At 41.7% G+C, this 14,257-nt stretch overlaps 1 protein-coding gene across 3 annotated transcripts in view; it reads right to left on the bottom strand.

The window, feature by feature from the left end:
- Positions 1 to 5,997: 5,997 nt before the first annotated feature.
- The window catches only part of emx3 (empty spiracles homeobox 3), a 31,475-nt gene continuing 23,215 nt past the window's right edge, over positions 5,998 to 14,257 (bottom strand). For 2 of the 3 annotated variants that reach the window (XM_059990085.1, XM_059990084.1), the window contains exon 3: positions 5,998 to 6,939. In XM_059990085.1, the coding sequence (XP_059846068.1) occupies positions 6,772 to 6,939 (168 nt within the window). In that variant the 3' untranslated portion in view covers positions 5,998 to 6,771. Of the gene's footprint in view, positions 6,940 to 13,662 lie in introns of all 3 variants that reach the window. The other variant, XR_009515827.1, reaches the window with a different exon arrangement.

Genomic DNA, 14,257 nt, shown 5'->3' with positions numbered 1-14,257 from the left:
TGATGAACTGGACCCTTGACCTCACAATCCAGACCTTACCATGCACCTGTGCTGCATTTTCCCTGTACCTGTTACACTTTATTCTGCAGTGTCATTGTTTTACCTTAATGACTGTGTAATGATCTGATCTATACGAACAGTAAACAAGACAAGGTAATCACAGTATCTTAGTACATGTGACAATAATAGGTCAATTCCAATTCCTAGATTCCAAGGAGGAAAGGGAAAGGTAGAATTACATAGGAAAGGAATACGAATGTTAACGCCCTAGCAAATAGGGTCAGGGGTGGAGTGGATAAGATCAGGGAGTAAGCAGACATCTCCAAAGGTTGGAAGAGATTGGGTGAGAATTTCAAAACTGTTATGTTGCTTAACCAGGAACAAGTAAGGGTTCTTGAAGGTATGCGCAGTGGGAGGTGAGGACCCTCGATGGCATGGTGGTGCAGATGGTAAAGCAGCTGCTTCATAAAGGCAGAGATTCAGGTTCACGTCTGATTCCTGGTGTCCTGCGTGTGGTGCTTGCACGTTGTCTCTATGTCCATGTTGGCTTCCTCCCACATCTCGGAGATATTCAGACTGGTAGGCTAATTGGTCATGTTTAAGTGGGATTCTGATTTAGAGACATTCAGACATATACACATGGATGGCAGCTTGCCCCTGCTGTGTATATAAGTAGCAGAATCTGGATGGAATTAATGTAAATGTGGGCAGAAAAATATTGATTAATATAGGATGAGTGTAAATGGGTTGTTGATGTCAATGCAGCTTCTATGGTCAAATGGGTCAGTCTCTGTGCAGTAACTCTTTATGATTCCATAACTCCATTAGATGTGCATTTGACAGTTTAGAGAAAAGAGAGGTGAATGAGGTTTTCATGACAGATCATAATATCAGGGGATATTATGAATGTGCATTAGAGATGTGTGATCATACGGTCCAAAATTACACTCTCGATCAAACAGATGCAAGCGATCCTGTTATAACTACAATTCTATAGATTTCCTGAGTGCGTCCACATGAACGTTAATCTCAGGATCGCATATGGTGACATATATGTACTCTGTTAATAAAATTTACTTTGACTTTGAGCACAGAAACAGGTTCTTTGGCCCACCATATCCATGCCAGCCCTCAAGCACCCAGTTAAACTAATTTCATTTTCCAGCATTTAGTCTAAATTTTTATGCCTTGCTGGTTCAAATACTTGTCTAGGCTCTTCCAATGTGAATCTGAGTGAGGCAATGCATTCTAGATTCCAACTACCTTTTGATTGAAAAATCGTTTTCTAGATCTCTTACCCCCTTTACCTTAAATCCATGATTTGTGGTTTTGAATACTACTATGGGCATAATTGTCATACTAGCTACTCAATCTATGCCCCTCCTAATTGTATCTTATCTCAATCAGATCCCTTCTCCAGTCTCTTCTGATCCAAGTCCAACTTATGCAGTCTCTCTTCAAAACTGATATGTTCCTTTCCAGCTGCATTCTAGTGAATCTCCTCCGCACCCATTCCAGTGCAGTCATGGCACTCAGAAATGAATATAGCACTCCATCTGTGGTATAAACAATATTTTATTCAGTTACACCATAACCTCCTCATTCTTTTATTCTAAGCCTGATTAATGAAAGCATGTATCAGTATGCTTTCTTAACCACCTTATCTACCTGTGCTGCCATCTTCAGGGATTATTGATCCTTTGCGCCAAGGTTTCTCAGTTCCTCAAATTGAATGTTATGCTGTAGCCTTACTAGTGCATCATTACACACGATGAAGATTAAATTCCAACTGCTAGTGCTCTGTCTGTCATACTAAATCATCACTATTATCCTGTAACCTATGAATAACACCATTAGTTTTTGTGTCATCTGCAAAGTTATTAATCATATCTCCTACGTGCAGATCAAAATTATTTTGTATTCCTCATAATTCTTTTATTGCTTCTCAGGGAAGTTCTTCAGATCACTCTTTCAAGGTGAAGAAGATGTCTGAATACATTTTGTTGGTAAACAGGATGCAAGACCCCTTTAGCCTTCTGAATAACTTTTAGTATGTATATAGCAAACAATATGGTCTCAACCCAGATCCCTGATCACAGACTTTCAATCACAAAGCAACCCTCCACTATCATCCTCTCACTCCTATTACCAAGTCCGTTTTCATGCAGTTTGACATAAATTCAATGGATTCTGATCTGCTGGAACAGCTTCCTATGTGGGACCTTGACAAAGGCTTTACCGATATCCATATAAACCATGTCAATTGTACTGAGCTCATCGACACACTTTGTTATATCTTCAAAAAAATGTTAATCAATGTGACTGACAGACTACCAGAGTCATGGAAACGATGGTTGACTAATACCTGTCTTCTTCAGGGCTTCTTCCAATTTTTTTCACTACAACGAACAAAGTTTTTAAAAATTTCTTTTTTTCTCTCTCTGCTGCCCTTCTTGACTATATGTAGCACACTCGGTCGTCCAGCACCTCACTGATACCAGTGAGCATTTAAAACTCTCTGTCAGAGCCCCATTGTTTTTGTTCCGCCTGGGATGCATCTCATTAGACCCAGGGATTTCTCTGCCACGTCTGATGCTGTCTTTTTAATGATAGCGTGTTTTGAATTTCAACATCCTCTTCCTTGAATTCTCCAAGTACAACGTCCTCTGCAGTGAAGTACGTACAAGTGAGTGTTTTGGACACTGATGGGATGGATATGCTGACTGCTGCGGGGCTCTAGGCACCTCCATTGTGGGAACTCAGCTTGTGGTTGCATTTAATTTGTGAACTGTTGAGTTACAAATGGTTTGTAGGAACTGAACCCTGCTGAGTCCTGGGGACAGCCAGAATTCACTTTAGACCTCACCAATGTCCTATGGATCTATGTAAAATTGTTCCCTAAGTCCCTAACTCATACTTTCTTGTCCTTAATATATAAAATTATAATATATAATGTTTGTAATGTTTTGGGGTATAACTTCGTCTATCAGTGATATTTCATGACCCTCTTTTCCCCCACAATTCCTTTGAACTCAATATTACTATTGGCGCCTCCTATTCCAGCACTTTGAATCTATCATATGCTTCTTTGTTGTTTTTGTTGTTTTCCAACCTTTGACATTCAGTTTTCCTTGGACATTGTCCTTATTCTTCACCCATATTATATGCTAAACCTGAGCTCCACTATTTCATTTCTGAATGCCCCCTACTTATCAGCTGTGGATCTTTCTACAAGTACCTGCTCCCAGTCTACATCTGCCAGACCCTGTCTTACGAGACTGAAAATGTTCTTTCACCACTCGGAGTCTTAAGTTCCATCTTTACCTCTTTCCAAAATTACATTGAAACTTACAGAGTTAAGTTAAAGTTTCTCCAAAATGCGCTCCCGCGGAACGTCATACCACTTGCGTAGCTGCATTCCCTAAGATTTCTCTGGTAGGATTAGCTTATGTACTGGCTAATAAAAGCAGTTTAAAAATTGCACCCCTACTAAGTCTTTCACTAAAACGTTACCAATTAGTATAAAGAACGTTGAAATCTCCTACAGGTACTAATATAAATCATCATTCTTGCGTCTCTTTGATTTATCTACATCGCTTTTCCTCAAAATCTTGCTTTGTGTGATATAGCCGGCACGGTAACGCAGCAGTGACGGTAACGCAGCGGTGACGGTAACGCAGCGGTGACGGTAACGCAGCGGTGACGGTAACGCAGCAGTGACGGTAACGCAGCGGTGATGGTAACGCAGCGGTGACGGTAACGCAGCAGTGATGGTAACGCAGCAGTGACGGTAACGCAGCGGTGAGCGCAATCGCTCTGCAGCGATAACCGATCGGGGTTGCTTCCGCCGCTGCCTGTGACGAGTCCGTCTTCTTCCCGTGACCACGTTTGTTTCCTTGGCTGCTCCGGTTTTCTCCCACTTTCCAAAGACGTACGGATAGAGATGCCAAATTGTTGGCATGTCATGTTGGCGACACTTGCAGGCTGGTTTCCTTTGACGCAAACGACGCGTTTTACTGTATGTTCCAAAGTAAATGTGAATTAATGCTAATCTGAAATATACAGACAGACATACTTTATTGATCCCAAGCTAATCTTTGAATCCACTTTTGATACCCCCAATCAAAGTGATTGCCCCCTTGCTTGTACCTAAAATTTACCCATTAGGGCTCAGTTGAAGGGCCTTGTAGGCATCCTCCCTTGTTTCTGAATAGCGAATTCTTTAATCAGTATGGCAATGCCACCTTCTCTTTAACATCACCACCGAACTCACGCCCCCCCCCAACCCCAGCAGCACCAAATGCCCCTGTCCCAGCTGGATTCTATATCCTAGAACGCTGATTTGCCAGACCTGTGTCTGTTACATATTCCTGTGTGCTGATCAACTCTCTTGGATCATTAGGTTTCTTGCATTAACAATAGTTGCATTTTAGCCGTGCATTCCCCCCACAGCGCTTGTCAAGTCTACTGCATTGACTTGATATTCTTTCTGCATTTGACTGTACCCCTCCCAACTTTGTATATCTGTTCCCCTGCCAAATGAGTTTAAACCGTCCTCATCAGCATTAGCCGAACACATCCCGATGCAGGTGTAATCCAACCTGCTTGTTCAGGTCACGGCTCCCCAAGAATTAGTGACCCAGCAATTCAAAGCCCTCTCAGAGACATTACCCCTTTATTGCGTCCTTCAGTTCCAGTATTCACACTACACCTGAGATAAGACATAGCAAGAGGTCCCCAGATGGATTCAAAGGAAACATCAGATGTAATGAAGGACCAGCTTTGCACTGGGTGGATAAAAATGGAACCAAGTGGAGAACTTTCCATCTAGTGGCTTGTTGACCACATCATCATCCTCCACCTTGAAGGAAGTTGACATGATGGACTAAGTTAATGATTGTAGACGAATCAGGAAGGCCAGTAAAGAATTGCTATTGTAATCCAAGGCAGCGGTTTGCGGTTCCCGTGTTGCGAATGGGAACAACGCTGCCTGGGGAAAATGGAAACGTAAGAGTCTGAAAAAGGAATGATGGAGCTACAGGACCAAGATCAATGGGTTTGCAGGTTGAATATGGAGTGTCAATTTGCAGGAGCCTCTGAGTTGTTTATAGAGAAGGTGTTGATGGCAGATTTTAAAAAAAGCTAAGATTGCACCTGAGGAGTGAACACCTTTAACAATACCCAGTAACATGAGAACCAGGAAGGTCAATGTAATGACATTAGGGTTGAGGACAATGGGAAGCTGATGGCATGAAGAAACCAGAGAACGGTGCAAAATTGGAGAAGCACCGCTTCTCCGCGTTCTCGCTTGGAAGATGACGTGTCATTTTTCCTCTAACACCAAGGGTTAAGTCGCCTTCTTTGGCCTCCCGACAATTTTTCAATGATCATGCTCCATCGACCATATGGGACGTTTTACGTTTAAAAAAAACATTGTCAGCAACCATTTTGATTAGGTACCGAAACTCTATAATCATTTGAGCGTCAATGTAACTTTATCATGCTTAAATGTGCTATGCCTGCTCGACTGACTCAATGTGCCTCTCCTCTACTCTTTATACCTATTCCCCTGCAAAATAAAATGTCTTGATCATATGTCTTGGTATTAGCAATCCAAGGCTAATAGTTCACTGTTCTGCTGTTCCTTTCTCTCGGTCCCAATTGGAGATATTGTATTCACTCATCCCAGTGTATTTCAAGCTACGGTCACTGACCATCGGAATATGTTCGAAAACTGTAGTTAGCGGATATTCCCCGAATGATTCACAACCACCCACCGTCTCAGTTTTACGCGTTTGTGTTCGTGTGTTCACTTACGTGAATGTGTGAATGCGCCACTAACGTCTGGGAGGGAATGTTGAAATTGCCGCGGTTTTGTGACGCGCGAGTGCCGCAAACCAGAGTCTGATGTTACGCGCTCTGTGGTACTCTGACCCAGCAAAGCAGTCCACTGTTGAGAAAACTTGTTTGCCTTTATAAAACACGTTTTTTTTTCAATATATTTTATTGTGGAAAAAATATTTCCTTATTATTCTGTAGTATGGACATGCCAGTGGTGACACACATTTATTTACAATCGACAAAGACCATTATAAAACAGATCTATGGGGAGAGGCGAGATGAGACATTATAACATCAAGAAACGGGGATCACACAGTACCGTTCACGTACACGAGGTCCTCGGCGCTACACTCCTACAGACCATCTTTTTCTCAGTTTAAAACCCGTAGAAACTTGCAAATGAGTTTTTCTCTCATTCACACACATCCCCTTGTGTTCAGGCTGCGCGCAAGGTCACACCGGGCCTTGCTGGTATTTTAATTTTTTTTAAAAAAAATCCTCCGACCTAAAACGTGAAAAAAACACCATCCCCGGAACTCTACCTGCAAAGACGCCGGACGCTACCAAATCCTCTGAAAAGAATTAAATTCTCAATGAGTGGCGTGGGGGCGGAGTGCGCTCTATCCACGACTAGCATTCCAATCCCAAGGTCATCTCCAGCGAGGACGATCCGTTTTCAACTTGCTGCACTCGAACAGATTTCTTAACAAAGATTCTCGTTAATTAAACTATAATCACACTGTTGAAGTTTGTTTTTAAGTCCACCTTTGTGCCCTGTGACTTGATCAGAAGTGGAATCGGTAATTCCACAATGGGCCAGTATAATTAAGCGTGTGAAATTAATAACCTCAGTCCATCTGTCAGGCTGCTCGCAGTCATCATTGCACGAATTATACTGAATTTATACTGATGTTTTAATCCAGGAGGCCTCTAATCTTCCGAAATCACATCAATGTCCTCCGGGCTGGTCTGTCTGGTGGCCATTCTCCACCTGTTGACGTGCTGTGTCCCTTTCCTTTTCTGCTGTGTGTCCGGGCTCTCCTCCTCCAGTTTCTGTCGCTTGTACTTAGTCCTTCTGTTCTGAAACCAGACTTTCACCTGGTGGGAAAAGCAGGAAAATATGTAAGTGTTTTCCTATATCCTATCTCAGTTCGAGTTTAGTGTCGCTCATAAGTACAGTGAGCTCCGGGTACAATGAAAAACTTGCTTTCAGCACCATCACAGGCACGTAAATTCAAACACACGTGACATAAATGATACAAGACAGTGACCGTGCAAAACAAGACATTGATGCAAAATCCATCTAACATGCTACATAGAAATCAGGACAGCCCGGGGATATGTGGGAGAATCCAAAAACCATCACGGAACGCGGGAGAACAGTATTGAGTGGAATGTTTTCCTACTCTGGGTTCGCACAACTACCTATTTCATTCTCTTTTATCGAAACCGGTTACAATGTCCTGAGCTGAAGTGGGAGGTGGGCAAAATTAGCCGCATTCTCCACCACCCCCCCCCCCCCCACTTCCCTGCTTCCCTGTCTTCTCCTCCAGGTGGTTGTACAAGCACAGAATCTTTAAGGAACTATTCTAAATTCCGCCCATCCTCTCATTTAAAAAAGACAAGTCTCCCTGCTTTTTGTGGACTTTTATCCAAAGCTCTACAAGTTCCAATTCAACTGACTTCGAAAATCCACACACTAGTCATAATGATTTGGAAAGCTAAATATAAATCGTCCTGCTCTTCCCGCTCAAACACAAGGAAATCTGCAGATGCTGGAAATCCAAAGCAACACACACAAAATGCCGGAGGAACTCAGCGGGCCAGGCAGCATCCACGAAAAAGAGTACATTCGACCTTTCGGATGTGTGCTCCTTCCCATGGAAGCTGCCTGGCCTGCTGAGTTCCTCCAGCATCTTGCTGGCTCTTTCTTCCCTCCAGATACGACCCTCAGTTCTCACTCTCCCCGCGATATTTATGGATCACAATGCCCTTTTGCCACTTCTATCGGCGGCAACAGTCCATGTGTGCGGGGTCCTTGTACTTTGACGGGGACAGGATGAACATTATATGTCTCTGCAGCTAGGCATCGGTTAAATTTAAGTGTCCCTTATCGATTTTCTTTTACTTTCCTGATCACTTGCGTTACCCCGTTAAACCTGCGGTTCCATATTCCGAGGCAAAGCGCTTTAATAAATATCATATTGTCTTTCAGGTGTCCGCAAAGACTAATGTTTTGATATATTGGCCGGCAAGATGAAGGCTGCTATTTTTTTTTCCATTTTATCTACAGGAGTTTCCTTCAACTGTATGGATTTGCATTTATATGGTGTTTCTCGCAACCTGGGGACGTTCCAAAATGTTATATGTTCAACTAGAAGGAAGAAAGCAAGCGACGTCTCTGCAAAGCGCATTACCATCAATGCAGTTCTCTCGAATCATACGTTTAATGCAGGAACATCGGTAAGTGGTTTGGGTACAGTGTGGTTCATCTGGCAGAAGTACAGAATCATAGATAGGTTACAGCCTGGGGGGAAAAAAGTCACTCGGCTGGTAGAGTCTGTGTTAGCTTTATACAAGAGAAATCCAGTTATTGAGGACCATTGAGCCATACTCCTCAATAAGGCAATTGGTCAGATGAATGTTTGCATGGGCATAGTGAGGAATTTTTTAAGAAAAACCTATGGAATACTAATCATATCTTGACCATCAATCCTGTTCCAATTCCATCTTTGGTCCTTACTTCCCCGTTTCTCACTTCCCTCCTCCTCCCAAATCAATTTTAAACTCTGCATGTGATGACTTTGTAACACTGTCCGTTATTTGCACAGAGGATTCCATCTGGAATTATCTGCTCCTTCTTCATGCTTGACTATTCTCCGCTTGTAAAGTACGAGACCCCAAAGTATCAACTGGACTTCGCAAATGTGGATTAGTCTCTCTTAGTGGAAGTGATTTATAAACGTGAGACTCCACGTGGAGATACACATCCAGTTGCCAAAAACCAATAAAACTATTACTATGTTCATTTTCTGAGTTATTTGTCTAAAAGTTTGTATCATTACTGAATTATTTACCAAAAATCGAAGAATTACAAAAACCTTTTTTTATTGTGATTTTGAGTTAATGCCAATTCGTTTCTTTTGTGTGTCAATCCCGTTTCATCTCATTGAAATCTGCTCGGATCTCCCCAGTTATCCAAATACGTTAACTTTGATTGTTATGCTTCCAGTCATGTCCGTGTTCACGTGAAATTATTCGATCTGCATCAGCTCAAATTCCCCACCCACGCCTCCCCAGATCGCTTCCAAAAAGAGTGGCGATATATTAGCTATTCTGCAGCTGTCCTTTGCACAACCCGACTTCTTTAACAGCACACAAAAAAAACATTATGCATTTCTATAAAGCCAAACAAAATGTGTTCCCTAACCGGATAGGTTATTTCGGAAACCACGCGGGATTTCGAAATTCATGACAATTTCAGGTTTCTCGGTGCCATTTCTCCGGTGGTGGGTCTGAGCTACTTTGGAAGCAATTAGTCAATACTTAAAATATTGAGAATGGAAGTGTCAACGCAGTTTCTATTCATCAGCCCAGGAGGATCCGATTTGACTAAATATTACCTACGATGTTCACCATGTACCTTTGTGTTTAATATCTGGGATTCTGGAGCATGGCGTAGGTAGAATCCTCTTATCTCGAGCATAATATTGAATGGGAAATGCGCTGAGATTACAGAATATACGCTTCTATCATGCCAGGGTGACATTAAACAAGACCCAATTCTTAGTGTTTTAACTACAGTATTAATCGAATTTTAAAACCGAATACGGAGGAAATATCAACGTTTATGTTCTGGAATAACCAAAACAAGGTGTATCGTACAGTTCATGTAAATAATGAGTTATCAGATGAACATCTGAATAAATTGTAGACAAGCATGTATAAAATGGCAGCGCTAACAGATATGTAAGAGGATAGTTTTTTTTTATTTGGGGGTGGGTACTAGCGGTTCACGATTCTCCTCCGCAGGAAAATTAAATGTCAAAGATGAAGAAGTGAGTTCACTGCAGGTTGATGAAGATAGTCGTGGGCTGCGGTCGGTTTGGCCCCATCTTTTTATCGTTTTAATCTCCATAGGAAAGATTCAAACAAGAGGACATGAGTTGAGAGTTAAGGGGCAAAAGTTTAGGGGTAACACGAGGGAGAATTTCTTTACTTAGAGAGTGGTAGCTGTGTGGAACGAGCTTCCAGTAAAAGCGGTAGAGGCAGGTTCGGTATTGTCATTTTAAAAAAATTGGATAGGTATACGAATAGGAAAGGAATGGAGGGTTATGGGCTGAGTGCAGGTCGGTGGGACTAGGTGAGAGTAAGCGTTCGGCACGGACTAGAAAAGCCGAGATGGCCTATTACCGAGCTGTAATTGTTATATGGTTATGATTTGATTTCCAAATCAATATCAAAATAAACGGAACCCCGCCCGTTCTTCTCTCAGAGCTTTGCTTGTCTGTTGCCAGAACGGCCTGGCTGCGTTCCATGGCGCCACGTTCAAAACTTAATCCAAATATCAATTCATCTACAGTCTGCTGAGAGACGATGAGTCAGTCCTTCCCTCTGGTTAATATAACCAGGTTTTGGTCTGTTTTAAGTTCTGCAAAGGACATGTTCTGTTAATCCCCGCTGTCATGTGAGGTACGCGTACTCCGGGAGTGCCACAGGTTTGGAGAAAGTGAAAGAATGAGCTGTAACTAAAACAGAATAAATGGTTTATCTTTTGCCTGGACATGCATACGGGGCCCTCAAGTACGTTTTAACGAATGGAAAACATTCGTTTTTACTACTTAATTTGCGCACAGATTCCCCTATCCAGAGAGACAGAAAAAAGTCCCGGCTGAGAATTGTCCAATATGACAGCAGGATGAATTAGGAGAAATATTTTTAGTTCTGTCACAATGCGATGAATTCCTCCTGGTTCTCTTTGGTTAATGACGATACTAACTAAACAGGTTGCCAGCGCTGTTTGTGTTACGTGGTTCCCATTGTATCGGTACACCGAACAGCTAAGGGATTCCATTGCATAATAACGCTGGACATAAACCATGTTGCTCTTATTAGTTCTTTTACTCTAAGAACTTCGAGCTCACAATACGTGAAGAGATTTTGCAGCGTTCAGGAGGGATGTTACGTTTGCATAAAACTCTCCCTGTAAGCATATTCTAGCTGAAAATGATTGGTTTGTGTTCAGCATCGAAACACAGATATGATACAAACAAAATGAATTTATTATTTTCATGGGATGTGACGGGTTTTCACATTGAAATCCACGGGTACAAGTTGAATTTAACCACAACTCACAGGGGATATTCCTGTCCTTGACAACGGGTCTGGGGAAGATGGCAAACTATGGTCTGGGGCATGAAATTATACAAAATCCCAGCAAGGAGTGGAAGCTAATATAAGGAGCAGAAAAACGGAGCAGTGGCAAGAGATCGGATTCGGCCCCTTTAACTTCATTCGATTGACTGCAGACATTTTCTATTAAATAATTCTAATGATACAATAAATATATCGGACGATTTTCCAGCAAACCGAAGCCAAAATACATTCTCACTTCTACGTCTTTTAACTGCGCTTCATCCCGTTCATTAATAGGGTCTCCACACCCACCCCTCTCCTTAGTGCCCGTGTTACAAAGAAATGGAACTGTGGGGGACCCCGGCGTTTTATTTGAAGAAGGCCACATTACCGTTAAATCGAGTGAATAGTGAAGGGGATTAGCCACATCCCCGTCTTACTTTCATTCCAGAATAAATCTTTATTTCGCACTGCACCGACAGACTCTTTGAATCCCCGGCGCTTACACGCGGTTCGAAAACTTTTTATTTGTTCTAAAATTGATCGGACCCCAGAATTACCCAAATCTAGGGCGCATCGGCGGCTCGTTTTGTCTATGCTTGTCTGGAATTACGGTATTGTAGAACAAATGAAATGCAAAGGTGTTAGTAGTCAGCAATGTGAAGTGCAAAGTGCTTGTCAGCACCCTTGGCATGACCTCTGGTGATGGAGTACACAGTGGTGAGGGGCATTTCCATCCTCTTCGGCTCCGTAAAGCGGAGCTACATTAGCTCCAGGGAGCGTTTCTATCTTTGCCTATTAACTCGATGCCTACCAGAAAGCATTCAAGTTGATCATTAAAAAGTAACTTGCCTCAAAAACAAATCGGATTAAAAGACCAAGAATAGAAATAAAAGCTAATTTTTCTCACAAAAACTCTCCTCAACTCAACTAACGCAATATCCAGCTACGGTTCGAGGAGTGAATTCACTGGGATATTTTCCTCGGTAGTTGTGTTGCATTTATGCAATATATCATCAAGTATGGATCTCAGATCATTTACAGACAGTGCAATTTGGAATTAATGTTGAAAGACATTATTGTTGTGCGTATTAAAACCAGTGGTCCTATTGCAGTGTCGAAACATAGTGTGATTTACTTTTAATTTATACGCTCTGAAAGTTTCTTCTGATATATTAACAACCGTGTCTAGATCAATCAGTCGATGTGGTGAGATGTCAAAAATAAAATAATCGACTGCGGTGAACGAAAACCTGGAATAATCTGTCTATTTTGGCCACAGGAGGAAATGTAATTTTCGCATATTTATGTTTATCAAACAGAAGGGGGTCGGGCCTTTGGACCTGCGGCTGTACGTACATGACAGCGATCCATTTAAAGGGGATTAGGAGATGTGCTCAGAAAATACTTGACTAGACCAGGCCAGGCATGTAATAACCATCGATGCTTTAACACGCCCGAACAATATTAAGTATTGGGAGCTTAATTCCTCTTAAAACAAAACTCCGAAGATATTCCCTTTTATTTAAATCTAACGACGACATAAATGGAATCGAATTTACACTAAGGCACGCACGCATTTCCATCATCGAGTTACAATACCTTTACCTTTGGGATTGGTGAGAGTAGGTATGTTCATTATCGTTACGACGTATTTAGTTGTAATTTTGTCTCCCGGTGTTTTAACTTTATAGTTTGGATTTTTGTTAAATTCTAGTATACCCTGAGCCAGGAGGACTCTTTTATACTTGGGCAACAAATTCATTCATTACTTAGCTGGATCAATTTCAATGGGCAAAACCTAATACGATTAAGGAAATGTCAGAAGCATTCTCCCGTCAACACTGGGACGCATTACAACCCCTTGACTGCTCCACGCAACACTGGACTCCGTTATGTCTGACTTTGATCCTGTACCTCTGCGCAATGTACAATAATTACATCAATAATTCCTTGCGTCCGGGCAAAGTGTTTCTCAAAGGACTATGAGGACGAATTCTTCCCTCTTATTTTGTAAAATTTAAGCGATCCATTAATCTCGACACTGTCAATGGAAAAAAAATTTACGGTCAACCCACAAAATCTTAAGCAAGTACTAATGGTTAAATGATTGGATTTGTAATTCTCGATTGAGAGATCCGTATTTGATTCGTTCAGCCATGGAAAGAAGGAGGTGTGAGCGTTTACTAGGAGGGGTTTGAGAGCCTGGGTTAGATTTTCTTCCAATCGGTGGTTACCTTTTTCAAGATGAATATTGAAAGATTTGGGAGTTAGCTTCGTTTAGTGCAAGCGAGGAAAATGGGCCTAACCTCCAACAATTATCCTATCAAAGTCGAGGGCAGCTATAGGCGAAAATTTGATAAAAATTCTAAACCGATATTCCACACCACATATAACAATCTGAACTGATGATTGTACTGTAATTAAATTCATACTCTTGTTTACTGAATATGTTTATAAACGTACTTAAATAAATTTAACTTCTCTTAAGCATGCGGCATTGCTCAGCTGATTCCTCCAAAAGTACTTTATTCAATTCCGAATCGGATATAAAGTGACTGGATGTTATCATCCTGTACTGAAACGACAAACAACAAACCAAACTTAATCTCCCTCCGCCGCCCCCGACCCTTCTCTCTCTCTCTCTCTCTCTCTCCTCTCTTTCTTCCTTCCCCCTCCCATCTCCCTCTGTATAAATACTGTATATTGGTAGGCTGATGATGTGTTTGCTTGTGTAGACGAGTTTATTTATTTGTGCACGTCTATAAATCTGCTTGCGTGACAGTTTCTCTCGTGTCTGTATCTGTGGGTTTGTATGTGTGTGTGTACCAGAGCATTTCTATGAAAATGTCAGTCTGTGTATTCTGTTCCCGAACGTATACGTATTCAGCTTAATGGATCCAAAGTGTTTGCTATATAAGTCTGTGTATGACTCGCCGTGCGGAAACATATATGCAAACATTTACTTTGGTGTGTGAAAAAATATATTATTTTGGAACCCTCTCTAAACTGACGCAAGTGATGACAGGGAATTTTAACCATTTTTTTCTCCATAGATGCT

The sequence above is a fragment of the Hypanus sabinus genome, chromosome 15 (assembly GCF_030144855.1).
Source record: "Hypanus sabinus isolate sHypSab1 chromosome 15, sHypSab1.hap1, whole genome shotgun sequence".
Lineage (NCBI taxonomy): Eukaryota > Metazoa > Chordata > Chondrichthyes > Myliobatiformes > Dasyatidae > Hypanus > Hypanus sabinus.
The sequence above is the reverse complement of the archived record's forward strand: the minus strand, read 5'-3'. Positions and strand labels throughout refer to the sequence as shown.